At 39.5% G+C, this 25,268-nt stretch overlaps 1 protein-coding gene across 4 annotated transcripts in view; it reads right to left on the bottom strand.

The window, feature by feature from the left end:
* The window catches only part of MPPED1 (metallophosphoesterase domain containing 1), a 60,160-nt gene that overhangs the window by 13,631 nt on the left and 21,261 nt on the right, over window positions 1–25,268 (bottom strand). For all 4 annotated transcript variants that reach the window (XM_064701744.1, XM_064701745.1, XM_064701747.1 and 1 more), the window contains one exon: window positions 15,298–15,523. In XM_064701744.1, coding sequence (XP_064557814.1) covers window positions 15,298–15,523 — 226 coding nt within the window. The remainder of the gene's footprint in view (window positions 1–15,297; window positions 15,524–25,268) is intronic.

Genomic DNA, 25,268 nt, shown 5'->3' with positions numbered 1-25,268 from the left:
TGCTTTATGTACTGAATTTCTATCTTTCTGTTCTAAAGTAACCATTGGAATAATTTTCTTACAGAATGATAGTTGCTATGACAACCATAGCAAATTTTCCTTTTCTGAAACAGATGTCTCATTTAGTTGAAAATTAGAATGTGAAAAACCCATGGGAAAAATTAATTCAAACTTTAACAGAACACTGACTACAATGTAATCTCTTATAGGTTAACCCCTTAACATCTTTCTGCACTCCTATAGTAACCTTCTCATAAATTCTAATTAAACCAGTTTAACCTCCTAGGAATGACCTTCTTAGCTATCATTAGCACTTTAGTTGTCTTTGAAAGGATCATTTCTGTTATAATAGTAACAGAAAAAAGTCATACTAAAAAAATAATGGTCAAACATATTACCACCCTAATTATTTATTAGGATTTTTTTTTCTTTTATTCAGCTACTATGGGAAAGAGCTAATATGTAGCTCAAGAACTCTTTTGTCATTTAAATGGGGCTTTACTTAGCTTTACATGTGATCTACTGCAAAAGGTGGGGATACACCACACACATCTGACCTGCCCTTTATGAGAAAACTAAAGGTTTTTCATTTTCAAATCAGTGGTACCCATCTCAGTCTGACAGGCAGCCCTAAAAACAAGGGATACTTGACTGGGGAGAACTATCAATGCACATGGATTTTTTTATTACAAGCAATGAAAGACTGAAATTTGATTCTCCATTGCCTTGATTCAATTGAAACCTTTTAACTCAAAGAATGGCTTCCTTCCTTTCCAGCTCAAGGGGAGTCCTCATAGTACCTGGGCACCCCTGCAAACAAACAGGGCAGAAAACAGTGGCACTCCCAGAAACATCCCCCCTTTGCAGGGCTGGGGATGTCAGTTAACACAAGAGCTGCAAGATTTACTGCAGCAGCTGCCTCTAGGCTGCCCAGCTGAGTAACACAAATCTCGCCACCAGCAGGCACCAATTACCCTCTTTGACTTCAAGGGAAAAGCCCAGGAGCCACAGGGAACTCTGGGTGGTTTGACTGAACAGCAGCGGTGTTTCAATGGGATTGGTGGGCAGCATCCTGCAAGCACCCTGGTAGCAAAAAGTGCAGAACTGAAACACATTGTACCTCCTAATTTCTATTGCTTCCTATAAAAATCTTCTCTTTTTCCACAGCTGGAAGACACGTTCTCTCTCTAGAATTCCTTTGCTTACCAAATAAATTTCAAAGGTTCAGAAACACATGCAACTTGCTTCAGTCTTTTCTCCACAACAGTTGTCATTTTTCTCCTACAGGAATATAAACAGATATTGGTTGGTGACTGTCAAGAAACTCAGTGGGAAAAGAATGGACCAAATCACTTTTCTCAATCCTGATCCTCTTCCTGAAAGAAGCAAATATTCCATATTTAGAAGACTGGACAACCCATGCTGAAAGCCATACTGAGAGGAGTGGCTGGTCAAAGGCCATGGAGCATGAAAAGCAGATTCCACAGTGGCAAACACAAGCAAAACTCCAACAAACCCGGATTCCCAGCCCAAAAAACTGTCTGTTGGACATTTAAGTCTCATTTTTCCTGGTCTTGATATCATCTTACTATCACAACAAGCTACAGTCCTGTGAACATGGGTGTACAGTACTATACACACTGCATACCTTCCCTGTTGGGCAGGTTCTTCAGGTGTTCATATTTTTCCATTCCCCACCACTGCATAAGCTGAATTTAACCAATCACTGCATTTGCCTTATTAGCCTTTCCTCATTAAAGGAAATTGAGGAATTAAAGGAATTAAGTAATTAACTATTTTACTGAGTATTTCTATTATTTTTAACTCTACATTCTTGCCAAGTAAGCATTCACAAAAGTTCATATTTTTGGGGTTTATTTTGTATCGGCCATTTCATCTAAAGTAGTTGTGAAATAACACAGAGCTTTTTATCTTTTCCTTCTTGCATGCAAAGGGCCATCCAAAGCAGGAAGGGAAAGGACAAAAGCAGCTATCAGCCATTGGTGCTAAGACTGACGGGCACTGTTTGTTTATAGGCTTTGAAATATCTTTCAGTACCTGGGCATCTGAGCCAAACATAACTGAAATGTAAGGAAAAACATGTTTCAGAAATCTGCAGGAGCATGAGAAGACTTATGAGTAACTTCCATGTAAGAGAGGAGAGGATGGTGAGATTTTTAGAGAATAGCAGTGGGCAAAAAGAATTAAACTGTGCAAAAAAGAATTTTTTATTTATTCTTAATATTGAAGCCAGATCTTTTTAAATGAAAGTTAAGGCCTTGTACTAACTAATAAATGGAAATGATGCAACTCAAATCCTCTACTGGCCATGACACACAACTCTGCTTCCATGGGGAAGTTTGCCTTACCTGCTTTGCATCCAAGGTTGTCACTCTTGGAACTCTGAATCAAATTAAATTATTGTTTTCACAAAAGGAAAGAAGGATAAAAATCTGAGTATAGCCCTTTGCCAGTAATTATTTCTCTTGCAATTCGAGTTACACATGAAATCATTCATCTTTTGTTTAGTAAAGGATTTCATACAGCTCTGACTGCAAAGAAGAAAGAATGAGCTATGACTAATAGGAACTGATCATTTCTAAACATTAATCTGTTATAAAACAATGAAAAATAAAATGAAATCTACTTTATCTTCATAATAAGAAAACAAGAAGGTAACAGGTAAGGAGGAAAATTAATGAAAGACTGAATTTAAAATATGCCAGTACCAAATGTAGATAGTTTATCTCATTCTTCTGGAAAGCAAATGATTATACCCCATCTGATATTTTTTAAAAATAATAAAGCAAACAAAGCTAGAAACTAATTTGGAATAATTAGTCAAAAGATTCAGTGCTGAGGGTGCAGATGTAGAACTGTACAGACTTTCAGAACAGTCTTAGGGATTTAATGCAGAGATGAGGTCTTGAGTTCCTGATATCTCAGAGCCTGTTCCCCCAGTCTCTTGAATTCTCAGGATGTAAAACTAGATACAGCCAGGTTATCCAGCCCATATTTGAGATACTGATAGCTGGCAGCCACAGAAAGAAGGGTTAGGAGAGGAATTAACTGCCCTTCTGTTTTCAGTCACCATCTCATTTTAAATGTAAAACCTGCCAAGAAGGGGCCAACCCAGAACAAAAAAGAAATTTGATGCCCATGTATGCATGGCATCTTTTCGTTCACTGTCAGATGCCCAGACAGCTGAAATAAAAGAATGTTCTTCCTCACTTCCAGCTAACTGGTGTTTGTTGTAGTCTCCTAAGACACTGCAGGTGTTGGCCACCTGAGGAGATGGAACACCCCTTTTAGGGGCTGTCTCAGATAAAACATGACTAAAATATGTAGGATATGTAATAGGTGCCCTGAGAAACAACAAAAAAGGTTCTCACAGTAGCCACTGAGTTACTGAGCGCCCTAGTTACAGTCAGGCCCAAGAGTTACTCCCTCTAGTAATTCACTAGGTTTACATTCTTGTCTCCAAATACCAGGAGTGATCAGGCCATATGGACTAACTGTCTGCCAGTTCTTTTCTGATTTTCCTTTTTATTTTTTTTTTACCTTCTTTTACTTCTTTTAGAAAATTCAAATCCATTTTGATTTAAACAAGCATGAAAACACTTCCAAAACTAATAAATTATTGCAACATGTGTGCATATATGCATGAAGTGTATTATTATTAATGTTTCAAATCTAGCAACAGATGAACTTACTTCTTGTTTAAAAAAGCACATACTGATAGTTCATATGCCATGTGTCTACCCAAAGTGAACAAAATCCAAGCAATCCTGAATTCCATGTTTACGTTTTCCCACACTCCTAAATTCACTCCACAGTGCAGTGGTGGAAACAAACTGCTGCAATATAGCTTTCTATACCAAAAATGTACATGTTTACCAGCTATCCTTCAGCTATCTAGGAATCGAAGATACCTTAAAAATGTACCTATCTGATGTAGATTACACAATTAGAAATATTTGACACACATAGGTGCAACCCCCTGTTGTAATAGGAAACTTTTGTCTGAAAAAGGGAAATTAGGACCTTCTGAAGAAGGACAAGAAACTCAAGAGGACTACAAGGATGTTGTTGGTTATGCAGGGAAAAAAGTAAAGGGTCAATTCCCAGATAGAGCCTAGTCTGCCTACTGATGTAAAAAACAGTAAAAAATTAAGTACATCAGCAACAAAAGGATTGCCAAGGAGAATCTCCATATTTTATTCGATACAGGGGGAAACATGGTGACAAGGACTGAGGAAAAGGCTGAGATACTCAATGCTTTCTCTGCCTCACTCTTTAACAGTCAGACTGGTTGTTCTTATTGTACAGAGCCCCTGAGCTGGAAGACAAGGACAGGGAGCAGAATGGAGCCCCATAATCCAGGGGGAAAGAGTCTGTGACTGCTACACCACTGACACTGAGGCACACCCAAGTCTCTGGGACTGGATGGGATCCACACAAGAGCTGAGTGTCATCACATGCAGGACACCCAGGGAATCAGCTCCAGCCAAGGTGGGTTTGGGACAGACAGCTACTGCATGACCCACCCAGCTCCTTCTGTGACAGGGTGACCCCCTCAGCAGATGAAGGAAAGGTGGTTGTGTTTCCCTGGCCTTTAGAAAGCCTTGACACTGTCTCTCACACATTCTCCTGGGGACACCGGCTGCTCATGGCCTGGGTGGGCCCTGCTTCACTGGGTATAAATCCAGGTGGGGCCAGCACCAGTGGGGTCCCCAGGGCCTAGCACTGGGGCCAGTCCTGTTTAATGTCTTCACTGATGATATGGACAAGCGGATCAAGGGCACACCCAGTCAGTTCATGCACAGCACCCCGCTGGGTGGGAGTGTTGATCTGCTGGAGGGCAGGAAGGCTCTGCAGAGGGATCTGGACAGGCTGGATCCATGGGCCCAGGCCAGTGGTCTGAGATTCCACAAGGCCCATGGATCCTGCCTTGGGTCACACCAACCCCCTGCAGCTCCAGGCTGGGGCAGAGGGGCTGGAAAGATGGGAAAGGCCCTGGGGGTGCTGGGGACAGCGGCTGGACAGGAGGCAGGCGTGCCCAGGGGGGCAGGAGGCCAATGGCACCTGGGCTGTGCCAGCCATGGTGTGGCAGCAGGGCCAGGGCAGTGACTGTCCCCTGGGCTGGCACTGCTGGGGCCACACCTCAGATCCTGGGGCACTTCTGGGAACCTCAGGACAAGAAATGGACATGGAGGGGCTGGAGCGTGTCCAGAGAAGGGAACAGAGCTGGGGAAGGGGCTGGAGCACCAGGAGGGGCTGAGGGAGCTGGGGGGGCTCAGCCTGGAGAAAAGGAGGCTCAGGGGGCCCTTCTGGCTCTGCACAACTCCCTGACAGGAGGGGACAGCTGGGGGGGATCAGGCTCTGCTCCCAGGGAACAAGGGACAGGATGAGAGGAAATTGTCTCAAGCTGTGCCAGGAGAGGTTCAGGTTGGACATCAGGAGGAATTTTGTCATGGAAAGGGTGCTCAAGCACTGGAAGGGCCTGCCCAGAGAGGTGGTTGAGTCACCAGCCCTGGAGATTCAGAAGATGTGTAGATCTTAGGGACAGGGTTTAGTGTTGGCCCTGGCAGTGCTTGTTTTATGTTTGGACCTGATCTTAGAGGCCTTTCCCAACCTAAACAATTCCATGATTGCTTCCAATTTTCTCTGCTTTCTTAGTGGTGAAGAAAAATCCTCATTTTAATTCATTTTAAACAATGCTAATTTATTAAATGAAATAATTTATGAACAGCAATTCCAAAGGAAGTGTTCTGTGTTAAAACAGTTTCACAAGTGGTAAATTACTTTTCCCTTTAAAATCCAGTCAGGGAAAAGAGAAAGAACTCAGACAGCTTTGTTACAATTAGTTCCTATGCCAGTGGCTCTATTTACACTTCTTCATGTAGAGCCGCCATTTCCTTCTTGATGTAGTAACACCTTTACTGTGTTAAAACCTGGGGAAAATGCACACATACAAGCTACCACGGAGTAGGGAAGCTGATTCTCACCAGGTGTAAATGGCTTGAAAGCTGGTGGAGCACTGCCAAGGTACTCCAGCTGAGAATCAGCTCCACATAGACCCACTCTGAACTAGTTGGCTATTTGTGTTTCTCTTGGAATATTGCCAAGGGGCTCATCACAGTGCCCAACTGTGTTTACATCTTTGAAACACCCTGAAATTGCTGCTGTCTGGGACTACAGCTCAGACTACAGATAGAGCTGGTAGTCTTTTTGTTCAAGGAGAAAAAAAATGGGGGGAAAAGCAGCAAAACAACAACAAAAAAAGCACTTTAAACTTCAAAATCAGCTCTGTCTCATAAAATTAAACTTTCAAGCAAATGTGAAAAATAAAGAGAAAACTGCTGTGGGGGATAGCAATTTCACTCTTGTGGTTTATGGACTGCAGGAAAGTGAAGCCAATTCCCCATAGTGAAATTACAGGTCTCCTCTTCTACAGGTCTTAAATTAAAAAACAGCTGAATCCAAAGTGAGCTAGTTTACTGGATCAGAAGATTCAATTATTTCTGCTAAGTAACTGAACGTGAACTACTTCCTTTTAATAATATACAACTAATAATTACTGCCCAAGAAAGGACTTTTCCCTACCAAGCTAATTAAACTAAAGCAATATACTTTTCAACTGCTCTCAAATTTAACTAAAGGGAGGAATATTGAAAAGCAAGTAAATGCAAATCTCCACTCATATGAAGATATCCAAAGCCACACAAAATGTTCAGACATTACAAGAAATAGGATTTGCCCAAAATTGTTATGTTGAAATCAACATAATTTCTGGTCTATATTCAGCATACATGCATGTGTGTGTCCTGCACATTTGTACAGACATGGTGGAAGAGCTCTACTGCAAAGTGAGCTCTTACTTTGGCTTATTAACTGCTTAAACTCCCCCTGCAAGAGGTCACAGTGAAATGTGTTAAGGAACTGGTCCATATCCCTAATACACAACAGGCAAGAGGTTTCTAAAGTACTGATTTTCCTCTGTTGTGATGCTCTGTTCCAGACTCCTCAGCCCTAGGCAATGCTGAGAAGAAATTTTATTTGAGAGAAAACATTTTCTGGAATGGTCATCAACAAGAAAAGAATAAAAAAAGTGGTATTCTAAATTGCTGTGACTCAGAAACACCTAATAACTAGAACTTATTGGTTTGACTGTGAGGTATTTATGGACTACAAAAGGTGTAGTTCATTCCGCATTTTCATTTGTTCACATACCTACTGCAGAGTTTATATAGTTAATAACAACTATACTTTTTCAACATAGAAAATTCACTTGGAATTAACAAATTTTTATTTTCTTCCATGCACTTTTTTCAGAAATGTTAACGATTCTTGCTAATTCATTTCAGTCACTTAATTTGTATGGAAGCATTCATTAAAAAGACCTCTCCTGAATTCAGTATGATTGCTCACACAAGCAGTAGCACCTGTATACTCAGAGCCTGCTGAATGACATTCACATCTCCTGTATTTTCAAGTCATGCAGAAAATGAAAGGCTTTCCAAGACAAATTTATCACATCAAATGCACCAATTTAAGCTGTTTTTTGTTGTTGTTGTTGTTAAACAAAAGAAAAAATAAGGAGAAAAATGATCCAGTGATCCATTCCTGATGCTAAAACGGCAGGATGTTAAATCTCACTTTCTGCCACTGGAAGACCTTTCACACTCCAGAAGTTCAGTATCATTCAGTTCTCCACACCACTTTCCCTGAACAGCTGAGCTTAATAGATCAAAATAATTTTGCAGGAAAAACCATGCTTATAATCTTCCATATGCTGCAGACTAAACTACAAGTGCAGTGTGGTTTTAAGTAGTTTTAGAAGCACCACTTCCAAAATGGAAAATGGCTTCTTGTAAGTATGAAAGAGGAAAAAAAATATATGCCTCCAGCATTCTGTTAAAATACAATTAAACCTGTATCTGTGTGCCTCAGACTGATGATATATTTTTACAGGATGATGAACTTTTCTCTTCTGAACATGTTGCTATTTCTTACACATCTGTCACGTCTTACCTACCTCATACTGAATGCCTGAAAGAAAATATCTTCAGCATTCTCACCACAGTAAAACAGCCACATCAGGTAGGCTTAGATGCCAAACTTCTCTCAAAAATTTCTGAAACCTGAGATGCCTCATTTCTAAATAGTGAGTAGAGTCTATTATTCCCATTGACTACTTTCATTTTTTTCAAGAACCACGTCAAGTCTACCTAAATTACTCACTTCTATTGCCTGCCTCAAAGTCACTAATTGAAACAACTCCAAATAGTTCCCAACTTTAACAATCAGGGAATATCTACCACTTTTAAAACATATTTCTGAGCAGCCAAACCCAGCAGTCTAGAATTCATCCACATCCAGGATTTCTGCATCCATCCAAACAAAACTGTAGTACAGACATGGAAAACAAACCATCTGCTCAGAAATCCACTTAATCTGAAGTTTGGAAGTGTTTTAGAGGGAATTTTCCTCAGGAAACAGTACAGAAGCAAGTGCACTTCAGTTATTTGTATTTTTATCTTTTGACCAAGTGAGAGTGCAGCACAAAAAGAACATAAAAGGATCAGATATTTTACTAAGAAAAACATCTGGTATGGTTTTGTCCAGTAATAAAACATTTGATTCCCTATATATTTTTGTTATGTGGAAGATGCTAAATCAGTTTTTTTTTATTTGAAAGGGGACATAAGAACTAAGAATTGGAATGGTCACTTTGAGGCAGAAGCTTTTTCTGGGAATTCTGGGGAGTGAAACCCACAGTGTAACAACTTGAGCTGCTGCTGCTGCTGCTGCTGCTGCTCTATATGGAAGCCACACTCCCAGCTTGGGAGGTTTATTATGTTAAATGAAGTCAATATATTATTTTAATACAGTTTCATTTTAATTGATGCTCACCTCAATGACTAAAAATTTGTACAAGGTCCCAGAAAGTAAACATTAGGTGATTAATCACTGGCAAAATGAAAGCGTGTCCCTCTCATGAAATGAATCTATAAATCTTCACTGATGGAAACTGAGTTCAGTGAGGAATGAAAAGCTGTTCTTGAAAAGATGGAGGAGAAAGGCACTGAAATGGAGACTTAGGCCTGGAGTCTGTGTGGAACCAAAATAGGGCTGCCTCAGTTTGGCCCTTTGCATGCTCTTTGAAACTGTTTTGATTACACATGGAAGTTACACACATGCGCAGACACACAGAAAGAAAAAAGAGAACATATTCAAGAAGTCAAATAACAAAGTCACCTACTCTGTGATAAAACACAAATCAGACAAGAAAATATCAACTGAGACAAGAGTTGTGCATCCACACTGGATGCACAACTGGAGTAAAGACACTTGGCTGGAATAGTCCAGACAACTGCAGTGCACCAAGAAAGGGACAACAGGTTGGAACCAAATTCCAGCTCTCCAGCCAAAGGGGGATGATGATTTGGAGAATAAGGTCCCTGTCAAGGCTGCTTTGGGATGATACTAATGCAACCTACATGCTGATGTTCTTTAAACTGGAAGGAATTAATCCATCTTCTCTGGCGAAGCCAGAGCTCGTGAGATGGGCCTCAGCCAGTTTGCTAAACTCAATAAAAACAAGACTTAAACAGAAAGAAACTGTTTCCCACATACCTTAACTTTCTTCTCTCAGTTCCCAATTTTGGAAAAATAATGTGGCACCAGAGCTGTTGATCCATGTGTAAACATGCCAGGCCAAATCAAATCAACGTTTCATTGGAGGGAACCTACAAAACCCCAGGAGTCCAGCCCAGGCATCTGTCTCTGCAGGACAAATGATCACAAATGCCTTTCCAGACTGACATTAATATTTGCTCTCACATCTTCCCTGACTGGGAAATTAAAAGTTTCTGGAGTTCATAAGGCCTTTAACAAAAGAATGAAGGAGGAAATGAGAATACATAGACACTAGAAAAAAAATTTACTTCTGCAAAAAGAAAAATGAGGTTCTGTTTCACAAGAATAGATCTCTACAGAAAACTGAAGCCAAGTAGAAATGCACTCTGGATAGAGTCTGGAGGCAATCTCATCCAAAAGGGCTTCTTTAAGTTATCCAGACCAATATGTCATTTAGAATAATGAAACTGTCCTATGTTTGCAAGAGAGTTGTGATTGTCCCTTCCTTTCCCACATGGTGGAAAATGGAAAAAAAGTGCTGAAAGAGATAACATGCTTTCCTGCCACCTTGCATGCCTGCTTGAAAGCAGGAGGACCAAAGTTTCTCCTGCAGCTGTATACATCTGCTTACAACTATTATGGAAAGCTAGAAGAAGATCTTCTCCTTCAAAAGAAATGCTACTTGCATTTCTTTTGCACCATCAAGTAAAATATGTACTCTTATCCTGTCACAAATGCACAATCATCCACTTCTTAACAGAAAGGCCACTCACCATTTTCCACCAGATCAGAACATACACACAGTCCTTTAGCAGATGCACATCTTTTCTACAAACCTCAGAGACCTGTTCCCATGTCCATACAAAATTTCACATGCACTTTTATAGGCATTTGTTTTTTACAGGGCATTTCTGAATAAGAACTGTAAAAGGATTAATATCCAGTGGACTTGTTCAGCAAGCACAGCAGATCTTGTGCACTGAATGCATCAGGTCTTTTTGAGCAAACACAGTGTGTAATTGTGCAATTAAAATCTTTGGCAGTTACAGAAATAAGAGTGGATGGTATAGTCTATCTTCAAGGTGTGGCTAATACCAAAACTCTTACCTGCATCATAGTACTGGGAGGGAGTGATGAACTACAATAGAAGGCTGAAAATCTGTGACTCAAATACTCACTAATAAATTATTAGTATTTTTCCATGAATGATGTAATCATAGAGTTAATACCCTATCTGATAACAAAGAACGCTGTGTGGTGACAAAGACCTTCTGCTTCAAGGGACCATCTACTGCTTGTAGTGAGTGTGATAACAACAGCAAACTCCCTGTTGCAAGGCCTTTGTTGATACCTGCCCATTTCAGGTGTCTGCCTCACACAAAGTTTTAGCTCCATAGTGGGATTGACAGAATCACAGAAAGATGGCTCAAAAAGGACTTCTGGAGATCTGCTGTCCAACTTACCACTCACTACCTCTCACCACCACTAGATCTGGTCAGCCTTGACTGTCTAGCCAAGTCTTGGAAACATCTAAGGGTGTTTTCTCTGCCACTTCTCTGGTGTTCCTGCTGGCTGTATTTTTACTTCTATTACATGATTGGTTTTTTTTTTGTTACTGAAAAATAAATGAAAACCCTCTAGAAAATGGCTTCATCCTTGGAAATCTTAACAGTCCCAAGTATATTATATGGAATTATTACACAGAATTATTTGAGTTATTCGATCTGCCAGTTTGTCTATCTTCATAACAGTTCAGAACAAAAGGGGAGTTTAAAAGTACTTTTCAACTAGAAGCTTTCCATTTTACAGTAAATGTTATTGAAAAACTAAAGTCTTCTCTTTTACATTCACAGCAACTATAGCTGGTGTGTGCACAGGATTGTTTCCAGGTCTGTGAATGTGTTCTGGCTATGCCCTGGGTTTTGTTGGGATGAAACCAGAGTGCATTTTCCTATGACTTGCTTTTGCAGAAATAAATCAGGGTGTCCAGCCTTTATACTGAAGAAGAGCCAACAGCTCCCAGCATCTGAGCTGTACTGAAGGAAGTGCATTAAGAAGAGCAGTGCCAGCAGGTCAGGAGTGATCCTGCCCCTCTGCCCAGCCCTGTGTGGCACATCTGCAGTGCTGTGTCCAGTCCTGGGCTCCTCAGCACAGGAGGGACAGGGAGCTCCTGGATTGGGGCCAGTGGAGGCTGCAGAGATGATTCAGGGCCTGGAGCATCTGTGGCAGGGAAAGGCTGAGGGAGCTGGGGCCCTCTGGACCCAATCCAGACCCCTCTGGACACAATCCTGTGCCCTGTGCTGTGGGATGGCCCTGCTGGAGCAGGGAGGTGGGACCAGCTGCCCCACTGTGGTCCCTTCCAGCCTGAGCCATCCTGGGATTCTTTGAAGCACATTGCATTCTTACTGGTGCCCTGCTCATCCATCCGGATCTGGCAGCCAGCCCCATAAGCGCTGTGAGAAGCATCATGCCCCTAGGCCAAACAGCTACCCATTGCAGTCAGCATTGCTCTGGACACACTTCAAGTCTTGGTATTCCTGAGTTTCTCATGAAACTTCTAATGTTTTCACACTTCTCCTCCTTATCATCTATCCTGATAATCCACTGTCCAAGATATGGCTTTTGCAAGTGCTAATTCCTAAGTAGCTGCTTTTGTGCATTGCAAGTGGCATTTCAAAATGGCTGCTCCCTGCTCAATGATAATTCTTGTGTAATTAACAATTAAGACAGTTAAATTTTTTTTAGTGAGTAGAGGCTCAATCTGGCACTTGAATTCTTGACCTTGGAGCCCAGGAGAGTTAGAGCACTGGTTTCTGAGACAAAACACTGTCCCATTTCTTCTGTGCAATTAAAAATAACCACTTGGTTTTAGATAATAATAGAAGACAAATACCAAGTGCTATTAAAAATATTTAACCACACGCGAGTGGTACATATTTAAAAGACCTTAGAGACTGGCATGTTATACAAACCAATCAAGCTCTCATGGTTTAATTTGCAACTAAAACATTTTAAATAGAAGTATAATCTAATGTCTACAGGTTATTTATACAAATGCAGATGGCTACAGGTAAATGACACTAAGTTAATGCTGCTTGGCTTTCATTCAGACCTTACTCCAGTGTTCTCAAAGTACTTTGCAACTATTGATCAACGTGTTTTATGAATGAGGGAAATCTCTAGCTTCTAATTATTTCTACAAAAGGTGATGTAAAGACAGAAGGTCAGTGCTGCAACTAGAAATGGAAAGTTTAAATGCATATTTTTTAAGCAGAAACAGAAAATTATTTAGGATAGTAGACAAGCAACTACATGAAATTTGACTTTCTTATGGAGTTCTGAGACCTTAAAAAACTTAAAATTGTGAGGTTTTGACTATGTTGATAAATATTTTCTAGCGGACAAGGTTTTTAATGCTAGTTCAAAAAAATATTCACTATGTAAAGTTCAGCAAATTTCTGTATCTTTTTAGAGATTACATTACTATGATGTAAAAAGAAACTGAGATTGGTTTCCCAGAGAGGATATGACAAACATCTCCTTTTAGGGCATACAAAGTATAGCAACAGAAATGCCAAAGAACAGAGGTGCTCACTAGGCACAGGAGTGTACCGCAGCCTGGAATCCAGCAGCAGCTAGTCAAACCCCCACACAAGAGCTGTTTGCCTTTCCAAGCTTTCTGACTGGTGACCTGGCTGATGGGACTCTGCATCTGCTGCCCTGATAGATTGATGAAGGGCTGTTATTACTACTGTTGATGTTTCCACTGGACACGTCATCAATTGGCATGGAAACTTCATTCTGCCTTGCTGAATAGCGAGCAAAAAAGCTCAATGTGGCTGGAAGACTTTCATCAAGACTCTCTCCCAGATGGAGAAAGCAAATATCTTCAGGAGACCTCGCAACACTCAACTTCCTGGACCATAAAGGGGTGGGAGATGATTTAGCAGCATTGTAAAACATGGAGTGTGGAAGTGTAGCCATGACGTGGAGTTGCAGAAGAGATGGAAAGTGTTGTTTTTATTTGAAGGATAGATCATGGCAGATAGCTCAGGCAACTTGTGCAGAGTGACAGGATTTGTCACAAAGGGAATGTGGTAGAGCTGATTTTACAGAAACATTATTTATGGGTTAGTGGGTGGACAAAAGGCTTTCTCAACAGGTTTTTGCAGTTCTAATCACACACAGAAAGTTCAAGTGGTTCTCTTTAGCCTCTACATAGTACTATTTTATAGATAGTATTTTGTTTTAATTTCATTTTTCTAGACTTCCATGCAACTTTTGGTACTTCACTGCCTGGAAAATTATTACTGACACTGGAAATATGGTGCCTGGTTACCAACACTGCAATGAAGACATGAGGTTGCCAGACATATTGAAAACAGAGCATAATTACAGTATTTACAGTTCAACATCAAAATGGAAAAATATGCCAAGTGGCATTTCTCGGAAGTCAATATTGGGACTGATACCATCTAACATCTTCCCAAATAATTTGGAAAATTAAGTAAAATGCACATTGACTGCATACATTGTACACACAAGAGGAAGATGAACTATAAAACAGCAGGTTGGTAGGTTGTAAAAAACCAGAAAGATCTGGAAGTCTGAAAGGGAGAAAGAGAAGGGTGCATTTAAGAGAGAAACTAATCTAGACAAATGTAGAATAATAAGCTCAGACAAAATTAACACCCATCTCAAGTAACCAAATGGGAAAAAGACAATTTTCACTAAAAAAGAAAAAAAATCCAAGAGATTTCACAGTTTATTCACACTGAAAATTCACATCAGGGTATATGCATCAGGTTTGACAACTTGTTTGCTACATTTCAGCCTGATGTGATGTTAAAAGGAAGAATAATATATTCCCTTAAAACTCTGCCTTTTAAAATACATTTTTACTTATTTTAAACATGTACCAAATGCTCACAAAAAGATTCAATTTACAGGCCCATCAGCAGAAATAATAAACAGGAATGGGACATTAGTAAGAGATACAGAAGCAGCACATACAAGGAAGTCAGGAACCAAAGTCCATCTGCCTTCAATACTGTCAAGAGTTCTAAGTGATCACTATGCAGTAGAGCAAAATCCATGAAATATTAAGCTGCCACTGCGTTGTTGACTTCAGAAGCTCAGCTAGACCTTGAGGAAAGCTATTACTTTATAAAAGAAAGTAAGATTCTGAGGGATATGCAATAAAAGACCTTCAGAGTTGCTGAAATAAGCTTGCTGAATTAAGTGACTACTGTACACACTAATGAACCTCCAATACTTTCTGTAGGATAGAAATTGTCAAAAGAATATACCCTTGTGATAAAATTAACCTGTAATTAAATAAATTCACCAAGGATAGAAAAAATATTTTATGACACAGAAGCCCCCTGCATGGACTGTTAAACAACTGTTCCTGGCTGAGAGTTTGAAGAGCACACCATCTTTTTTTCCCATCATTATTTGGTTAACCATACCCACCGTACAGTACATTATTTTGTCACAGAAATGATTCATTACAAGAAAATATAAAAACTTTATCAAAGTGAGTGTTACTTTTCTTCCTAACACAGCAATTCAAATACAGCTGATGCAGACAAAATGGCTGATGTGATAGCAATCAACAATATTTTTTTTATGTATGCTTAAAAACCTGCTTACCAAGGGGAGCCATATATTCTGAATCCCCTCACCGTCACTTCAGAGTCTTGAAGATAGATGCAGTTTGTTAGAAGAGACTGTACATTTTCATAGCTCTCTGGCTTCAGCTTAGAAACAGAGGGGAAATAGTAAAAGTCCTGCTTGATTAAGTCAGCCATGAATTCCTGGTCAAAGGTCAATTCATGATTTCCTGCTATCACAATCTTGTACTCATAGGGCAGGCTACCTAAAACAGTGAAAAACAAACAAATTACTTGTTTTATGAAAAATCTGATAAAAGCAAACAGATAGACAAAGTGTTATCGGTTCCTGTAATATGCTCACATATTTGAAACAATCGAGCCTACCCCTACTACATGTTATTGTAATTCCTGCTGATTTCAGGTAAATGACATTACTGTCTTTTTCATGGCACACTATGATTTAGCATGCTTAGCATTAATGTGTTGAAATTACTTTCAACTCATCAACCTTAAAAACCAGTCTGCAGACTTCTGCTCTACTATTTACTTCTAGTTAATTGCCATTTGTGCTGCAAGTATCATTTACTGTGACAGTGATGATAACTCTTTGACAGAAATTAGGGTTCAAAGAAGATCAGCCGTAATGCTTCATAAAATCATGTCAGCTCTCTTCTCCCAGAGCTGAGGTCTTTGTCAGCCTGTACTGACACTCAGAACTTGGGTCAGCCAGAGGGGTCTGTGCCCTGACATTAATATCAAGCCTTCAAGCAAGGCATGGACTCAGTTTGGCTGTCAAAAATCCACATCCCACAGTGAAATCTCACTCTTTGCCTCTATCCCATGGCTTTTTTCCTGCTCCATTTTCTCAGTGACTCCCTTAGCTCTGCAGACTATAATTTAAAGTGACTCATGTTCAAGAATATTTTACAACCCGTATTTAGTGAAAAACCTTAGAACAACCTCCTGATGAAGGCAAGAATATATATGCCCACACACGTGGGCTCTTCCTGAGAGCAGCACTGAAACAGAAACTTTTCACCTGACTCTGCATTTGGTTATTCACTGGATTCTGCCCCTGAGAGCTGGCATTGCCTGTCTCAAACAGCTCAGCACAAACCTCCTAAGCACATCTGGAAGAAACAAAGAGAGAAACTGTGCAAAGCTGCATTCATTAGCTTTGTTTCTGCACTGTTAATTTGCATCAGGATCAAGACGGTCAGAAGAGGAGATTGGGACCAGAAAGAAATATCTTACTGAAAATTAAACCCACCTTGCGTAACAGCAATTTTTTGGGATTTTAATTTTAGAAATGCATTGCTGATAACATAAAAATCCTTAGTGATGGCCCAAGCTTAACCTGGAGGCAGGCTATTTAGAGAACACAAAAAACGAGTTAATATGCAATGGCAAAAGTTGGCATGAGTAGGACTTCAGAATAAAATGCAACAGTGTGATTCAGAGCTATGGAAACAGAAGACAGAACAGTGCTAGCCTAAGGGAGGTGACACAGGGCTGAACTTTGCCAGATGAAGACGTGGGTAATTCTGAAATACAAGTTTCAGACACTTGGAACACCTGTATTAGGAAAGCTGATGGTACAGGTTCCAGTCTTTCCTATGGACCAAATACATACATGTCTTTAGAATATTTACCAAAAACTCTTTTCAGATATTCATAATTGCATGTTAAAGGTTCAAGATTCAATGATTTACCTGAAAGGCTTCTCTGTTTAGTTTCTGAAACACTTGGCATTTAGCAGATGTGTACTCCACCTGTACAAGCTTTCTAGGTGTGTATACACACACACACAAGTTAAAAATGTTATTTACATGCTGCAACATGGGGCATCTTCAGGCGTTAAAGGAATAAAGAAATCCTGTATCCCACAATGTGGTTACCAGCTCCCTTTCTGTTCTGTTCAGTAAATCTTTTCCAGCTCATCTGATCCATCCGTCTAGCAGCCAAGAACCTGTATGAGCTGGTTATAGTTGTTGCTTCCACTAATGTATTTATGTCATGTTGCTGTCTGTGGGTGTTACTTAGGCAAATTAGCAAATTACTCTAAATGTACAGTTACATTTATTATAGTGGCGGCCAGAGGCACTGCTGTAGTTACAGGTCTGTCAGCTTTTCAATTAACAACTGTGTTTTTGATGAGTATGCATCTCAGGTGTTTGTTATATTCTTTCATTCCACACCAGGCTTTGGTAAAATTATTTTCTTTTCTTTGTCCCCTTAACTACACTTTTTACCTTTCAAATCTTAATTTTTTTACTAATAGGGTACTTTCTGCTGCTTATTCATAGATTTAGCAATGTTTTGTTCAAACTTTGCTCCTTGGAATACTTTAGAATGTGCTTTGCTTTATACTCCGAGGGCTCTTGAATTACAAAGTCAGACTTAGGTATAAATCTTTGAAATCTTGTTCCTGCCTAGGCACTGCTGCTGTGAAGTTATGTGTAAGGAACAGATTTCTGCACAATTTGCAGCCCTGGCTTCCTTGGCTAGGAGCAGGACATCCCCAAGGGCACATAATCTTAGAGCTGTTGTATGGCTGTGTTCCTATGCACAGTCCTAGAACACACACTTTCCATTTTTATCCCAACAGCTCTTGATCATAGATAATTCAAATGCTTCCATGTTTATCAGTTATTCCCACAGCTGCACCCAGGAAGGAGTAACTGCACTCAAAAATATTCTGCAGGGAGTCTTTGTGGCCGTGACACCCTGGCTGTGTTAATCACCACACCGAGTTTTCAGAAACCAGCTGAACAATGGAAGTGATCTTTCTCCACCATGTAGCACTTGTGAGACTTCCTTTGGAGTGTGGGGTCCTATCTGGGCTATTCAGTGACACGAAAGCTACTGAGAAACTGAGGCAAGCCCATCAGAGAGCAGCCAAGGTGGTTGGGATGAGAGGAGAGACTGAGATCTGAGGCTGTTCAGACCCAGAGAAGGTGCAGGGTAGACCCTGCTGCTGGTCTGCAACCACCTGAGCCCAGGTAAATGCAAGAGCAAGTCCTTCTTAGAGATGCATGCCAAACAGCAACAGGCACAAGTGAGAACATGCCACAAGGAAAGAATTTTACCATGAGGATGGTAAAAAAGTGAAGTAGGTGCCCTGAGCAGCTGGGAAATCTCCTCCCTCAAAGGCACTGAGTTCATCAGGCCAAGGTTCTGGTCTCTAACCATGCCTGCTTTGAGGAAAAGGTTTAACTCAATGTCCTTCAGAGGTTCCTTCCATCCTCCCTGATTCTCTAGACTCTTGTCAAGCAAGCCACATTGAAAAACAAACCAGAATTTTAAAGAGCCTGCAAAGCTAAAACAAATCCAAACCTCATTTTGTGTTTTGATTGTAATGGAACAAGTCTATGGCAGACGGGCAATTTGACAAGACTAGAGAGTATGTTCCATTAACTCTGGTGTAAGTTTCTCATACTATCCATCTAGCAGATGAGTAGGACTAAATCCCCAACTGATAACCAATTAACATTTGATTCTAGCATATGGCTTTGCTGGTGGGCAGGTAGCAAACTCAGTATTAATACAGAAGCTCTGTGTATACAATGATATTAAAGAAAATTATGGCTGTCACAGGAATCCTGCACACATATCCAGGACAAAATTAATTCCCCAGAAAAAAATAAGGCAGGAAGCATGTAAGAAACAGATCTGCCCTTCAGGAGTGCCAAGAAACACATGCAAGAACATATGCTATGGGAGTCAAAGATGTAATTTCAAACAAAGAAAAAAAAGAAGAAAAGTTATGAATTTGGGGGAAGTTACATTTTTTGTCTTATCTCTTCTCTTGACCAGCCAAAACAAGGCAAGTGTTTTTGTCCAAAGTCCAGGTATCCTTCTGTTCTTGGCACCTGAGAAGATTCTGCAAAAATATGCTTCTAATCTGGCCATAAACTGCAACTAGAATTGGTTGGAAAAATTTTACCTAAATATTTTTTCTGTATTAAAATGCCACTTGGATGGAATGGGTTATATTTAGAAATTCATACAGTCTTTCTGACATTACCAAGGAAAAAAATTAAGCAAAATGTCCATTTAAAATATTTTGGGGTGAATAAAAATTTCATTTCTAGGCAAAATTTCTTTTATTTTTCCCTAAAATAAGTGTTGGGGTTTTTAACTCTCATAATGTTTAATTTGCAAGAAACTAAAATTATTTTCCTCCATAATCAACCTATATCTACTTCATCCTATTTGGATTTGGAATGAAACCTTTACAAATCAAAATCCTATCAGAAACACACTGGCTCAGATTCAGCCCTGGGCTTCTGAGCTTTCTCTTTCAGGCCACATTCAACTTTTGCCTTCTGCCAATTTGGAATGGGGCTCCAAGCCACCATCCACCTCTGTCAGCCTCTGTCTTAATGTGGGATAAGAGATTTCTCCCATCCTTTTCCTTCTTCTTGGCTACATGACTCTTTATGGCTCCTCTCTTATTTTCCCCTTTCCACTTTGTAATCTCCCCTTATATGCAATAAAATGCTGGAGACACATTATCTTGCCCTTAATTTAGCAGTTTTAGAAAAAGATATCTTTTTTCTTAGGGAAAATATGGAACTTGCTGAAGTACAATGCTTTAGACTTCTGCCTGCTTGTCACTCTGCATCTGTCTGAAACTGCCCAGCAGATTGAAAAGCCATTTACTATATAAAGACCTCAAAGGTAATTATGTTCCCTTGAATTTCCTGAAAGTGTCTAAGGTAAATAATTCCCAATCTGATGGAGAGGTTTCAAAGGAATGAGGCAGCTTGGAACCCACAGCAGATCTATAAGACAAGAACCAAGAAGTCAGGCAGCAGTGGCTCTGCTCCCAGAACAACTCCTTACACAAAAAAATCGGCCCTAAATTTCCTCCATCAATATAATTTCTTATCATTTGAGAGTAGTTTACTATCAACAAGCTCAGGTTATCATATTTAACTTATATATAGCCAGATGTGTTATCATCTTACAGACTTTTTCACTTCATCAACGGAGTTTTTGTCAGTTTACAGCAAAGCTTCCTCAGAAAGTTTCTTAGCCTTCATTTGTTCAGGATAAGAATATGACAGCAGTTCTGGTAATATAATATGTATAGGAACATATATATTTCTTCAGCTAGGAACATCTTTGTTTATTCCTTTCATTACTGCAGATTACTAATTAAGAAAATCAACCGAACATCTAATTTTTGCATGTTTATGCACCAATTACAGAATTATTGCAGCAATTTTTTACTTCCAAACTCCAGTAGGTTCTTTTTATGGCAAACATAATTTTTACAAAATAACTTGAAGTGCTGGGGAACCATTACTTGGACTACAGGCTGCATAATGCAGCCTGCTGAGCAACACTGTCTGTTTGCTATTTCTCTGCAGCTGAGCTTGTTCAAAGTGGAAGTCTGTGTTATTAAGGGTTCATCTTGTTCTATTATCAACCAAGTAAACCAGATCAACACTGCAAATAATCCAAGAGCAAACTCATGGTGTCCATAATCCAGGCTTCTCTTGTAACAAGTGAGGCATCTTTATCAACTCTGGACCTCCTCTGAAGCTCACAGTGGTTATCAGCTCCCAACTTTGCTGAGCTAAATGCAAACCTGGACAGGCAGATGTGTTTTGCTTCTTTCCTGGTATTTTGTACTGAGCAAAATTTTTAGTATTCATTAAAAGAAGTGACAATCATGTAAGTGCCCACTTAGTGCTTCTTCCCTCTCATTTCAACCTTTTAGAATACAGCAGTGAGTGATACAGTGGAAAGACTGCATAACTGTCTCAGATTGCTTTTTAGCATCTTTTTGACAGTTCTGTGTTTAAACACTGGTGCTGATGTCTGGGAAATTCACATTAACATACTTTTTGTATGGTGTGTAATCTGGAATAATACTGTAAATGAACACTCCCTCTGAAGTCATCTGTAACCTTCCAGCTCTATCCATTCTTGCATTGAAAAAGCCAGTAATTATACCAAACACTAAAACAGCAAACACATAAAACACTACTCAGGTTGATAAAACAGGATTCCTTAAAAATAGACGAAGGCAAATCAAACTAAAAAACACCTGATTATAATCCAACTTAGGCTCTTTGATATACTGTGCTTTATACCCACCCACACACATATAATTGGTCAAAATTACTTCTAAAGGAAAAGTGGCTTCCTTTTAGCCTGGTTTATTTAATTACCCTGCAATTATGCAGAACCAGCCCAATGCATAAGTAGGCCATTAGAGTAGCTGCACTGAATCAAGACAAAAGGTTACATGGATCTGCACCTTCTGTCACCTGTGGTCTGTAAGAGATGTCTAAAAAATTGCACAACTGCAATGTCTGCCTGGACTGAACCTTCCTTTGATGTGTCCCCTCAGCTTATGGCACTTGATGGCTTGAAAATCACTGACTATGTAAGACACAGTCCGTTTTCATAACTCTGATTGGGGGTTTTTTGCTTCCTGGGATAGTTATGATCTTAAATTTTCTGAGGAGATATAATTCCTACCACATCTTTTCTGCCCCCTGAAATATTCTAGTTTTGGTTACAACTTGTATCTGGGGACCATGAAAAGGAAGGAGCTGGGAAAACTGAGTTAAAAAGTAACAATTAAAAAACGTTTTACACTTCCTACATGGATCTCTGTGCACACTGATACAGATTCCTATTCAGATCTTCAGATCCCACGGAGGTGCTTTCAGCATCTCCCACTTGTCACCTTCTGGAAGGGAAGACTACAAAGAGCCGTGTGTCATGTCAGCGTACGAGGTGCACAGCACTAATAACCATGTTTAATGTTTGTGTACAGTGCTGCACAATAGGTGTTCAAAGTGCTGTGCTGAGAATAATTAATCCTCCAACACATTCATGTAGTAGGTGGATCAAGCATCATTTTCACAATTTCACAAGGGGGAAAAATAAAGAGGCTGTCAAATCTGAAGATGACTAACTAGAATTTGGTTGCCTGTCTTCCTCAGGCTCTTTCAAATCTCTCTGCCAGAGGCAATGACAGTTCACAGACTCACATCCCAGATCTTTCCAGTTCTGGGGTTGTTCACTTCTGGGCCACACTGCCTTCCTAAAGCTGCCCTTGTCTGCTAGTCTGGGATAAGACTAGGTATTTTTATTCACTTGCTCATTTGAAGGGTCAGGGATCTCGGTGTTTATGAAACCTCAGACTCAGAATCCTGGAGTTTGGGTACTTTTCAATGCATAAGTGGAAGGAGGCAAGCTCAATATTAGTACAAAGTTCAAGACATCTCCCAGAAGCTCATGGGTTTGGAAGTTGGAAATGAAGGAACAATGCTTCAGCACCTATCACCTCTACAGCTTCTCACCACTGGCACAGGAAGTCTATGTGGAAAAAAGTTCCTTTGGATCATCTTCCCAATACAGGGATGCAACTTAAATATTCCTCACAGAAGCCAGTTTAATATTCTGAAGTTCCTAGGACATCCTAACTCCCCAGAACTGGAGAAATACTGGGAGAGTGCACTGCAGTGCAATTTTCTGTGTCTGAGCCTTGGATGTATAAATGCATCAAGGCACCATACATTTAAGAACAGCAGTAAAAACCAACATTTGCTTTCAGTCTTTTAAAACTGACATCTATTCTGAATCCCTGCACAGCTCAATGTTTTTCACTGCATTTCCAAAGCCATTCTTTTGTAAATAGATAATTAATGCTTAAATACTTCTTTCAAGGGGTTTCTACATTAACATAAAAATAGTGTAATTATTGATGGTCAAAATGGCATGACTACAGTATATAAATTCTAATTCCTTTTGCTGCTCTGAAGCTGATTTTTTTCATCTTCAACATGTTTTAATCTGGTTTAAATGTCAGTATTGCTGAACTTAAAAATATACCTGTTAAGAGAGGAAGAAAAAGAATTACAATCATTTTGCAAAGCTGAGCAGTAAAACAAAAGTAAAGCTAAGCCTAGTGACCACAAGTTTTTCTGAAGATCTTTTTTCAAAACCTTTAAAAAGTAGAGATGATATTTATTAACAAATCTCTGATTCTGTCTACAGAATCTAATACTACAAGTTTAGATCAAATACAATCTAATTCTAGAAACAGGTAATGTTCTAGTAATGCTAATTATTACAATTGGTAGACATCTTCACTCTAAATTATTTTTTAGCCTGAAAAAAAATCTTATCCTTTGTGCTGAGTTTTCCTAGGTTAACTTCTGAAATGTATGTCAAATAATGTAATCCTTTTTTTTGTCTGTGTTTGTGTGTGTACAACATGTAATAATATTTTCAGGAAAATACTCTGAAGAGCTAATTATTGTTTTCCATTACAACTGCAAGTCACTTTCTCTTTTTTTATTTCTAATTTACCTTGAACTTGAATCTGAAATAGAAAGTCTGTCTTAGAAATTGGAAAATCTCAAGCAAACACACTGAAACAATATATATTACACAATGTGTTAGTTTAAGTAATCTTCCTGATCCATGCACAGAAGAGAATTCTCAGAGAAAAGATGGAAGTATGTGTTGCAGCTTATACCACAGATCAGCTATTTAGTTAAATTTCCAGGAAAGTAACCCACAAGCTCAAAGTGACAGCGGGTCCTGGAGCATACACAATTTGGAAATGATATTACAGGCTTGAGCAAAGGGAATTACATGAGCAACTGAGCCAAGCAGGCAATTTTCAGTGCCAGCAATATAGGAGATAAAAAATAGAGATGGTTTTGGAGTCAGTATTTGATGAGTGTACTAAGGCAGGACATATGTCTTTGTATTTGTCCTACAACATGTTTGATTGACATGCAGGTAAGGAAGGGAATAAATAACAAAACCCAAAATAATGAAGAAGCTGCAGATTATTTTTGTCTGTTTGAAATGTTATCATTAAAATCTCCTGAACATGCTGGAAAATTAGCACACATTCAAAGTCATACCATGCATTCTTAAAAATCATCAGAAAGTTTCCCTGGATTCTTGGCCTTCTGTTCATTCCTACCATAAAACATACCTTGTACTTCATCTTATTCTGGTTCTCCAAAACTGAATTTTTAAATTTGGAAGAAAAATACAGTAAGAGAACAAACTAGATAAAAAAAGAAAAAAGTTGAGATATGGTAACAGGAGAAGGGTCTATTCAGACAAAAAGAAGGGAGGGCAATGAGCAGGTTGGCACTGTTTGTATGCTTTGTAAACTGACTATTCATCCTCTATTCCCTTAATTTCCTAAGTTACCCTGAAAAATGCCATCTCATTGTTCTGTTAAAAACGGAATAATCCACAAGACCAAAAAGGAAAAGAGAACTAGGAAATTTCATTGTGCAGGGAATAAATCTGTAGTGTTCTCAGAACATATGCAGTTCTGGTCTTACTCTTTTTATAAGGATGTGGAACAAAGAGGTACAAAGAGTGACACAGATGATCAAAGGCATTTAAGGACTTCTGAACAATCTTCAGCCTGAAAAATATCTTAGGGGCAGATATGGAAAGAGCCTAAAAATTTTTAAGCTGAATAAAGAATTGATAAATTTTTTCTCTTGCCTCTTCCAGTATTAGGAAATACCAAATGAAACTAGTAGGTGACAGGTTCAGAATAAGCACAGTTCATCTCAACATCCCTGTTATGACAGCACAGGGATGAACTGTGCTTATTCTGGAACTCTGCTGCAAAACTGTGTCTGTGCTCAAACTTTGCACAGACCCAAAATGCAATTAAAAAACTCAGAGAAGAAAAATCTATGTATTAAATTAAAAGTAATGCTGGACTGCCTACCAGAGAAGGCTGGGAAAATAAGCCCAGACAGTGATCACCAACATTTTATCTCTTCCACAGCATTAGACACCAAGCCAGCCCTAGTGAAACCTCAACTCTCTCCCTGAGAAAGGGCTTAGAGAAAAACACACATGACAGAAAGCAATTAATCACCAGAAAGACCAAACTGAAATGAACTAGAGGGCTTTAGGGGTCAGAAGTATAAAACTTGGTGACTAAAGGGCTGCCAAAACAGAGGACCTGGGTACCAGCCCCAGGCAGGGACA

The sequence above is a fragment of the Zonotrichia leucophrys genome, chromosome 1A (assembly GCF_028769735.1).
Source record: "Zonotrichia leucophrys gambelii isolate GWCS_2022_RI chromosome 1A, RI_Zleu_2.0, whole genome shotgun sequence".
NCBI classification, from domain to species: domain Eukaryota; kingdom Metazoa; phylum Chordata; class Aves; order Passeriformes; family Passerellidae; genus Zonotrichia; species Zonotrichia leucophrys.
Note: the sequence above shows the minus strand (reverse complement) of the source record. Positions and strands in the feature narration are given on the sequence as shown.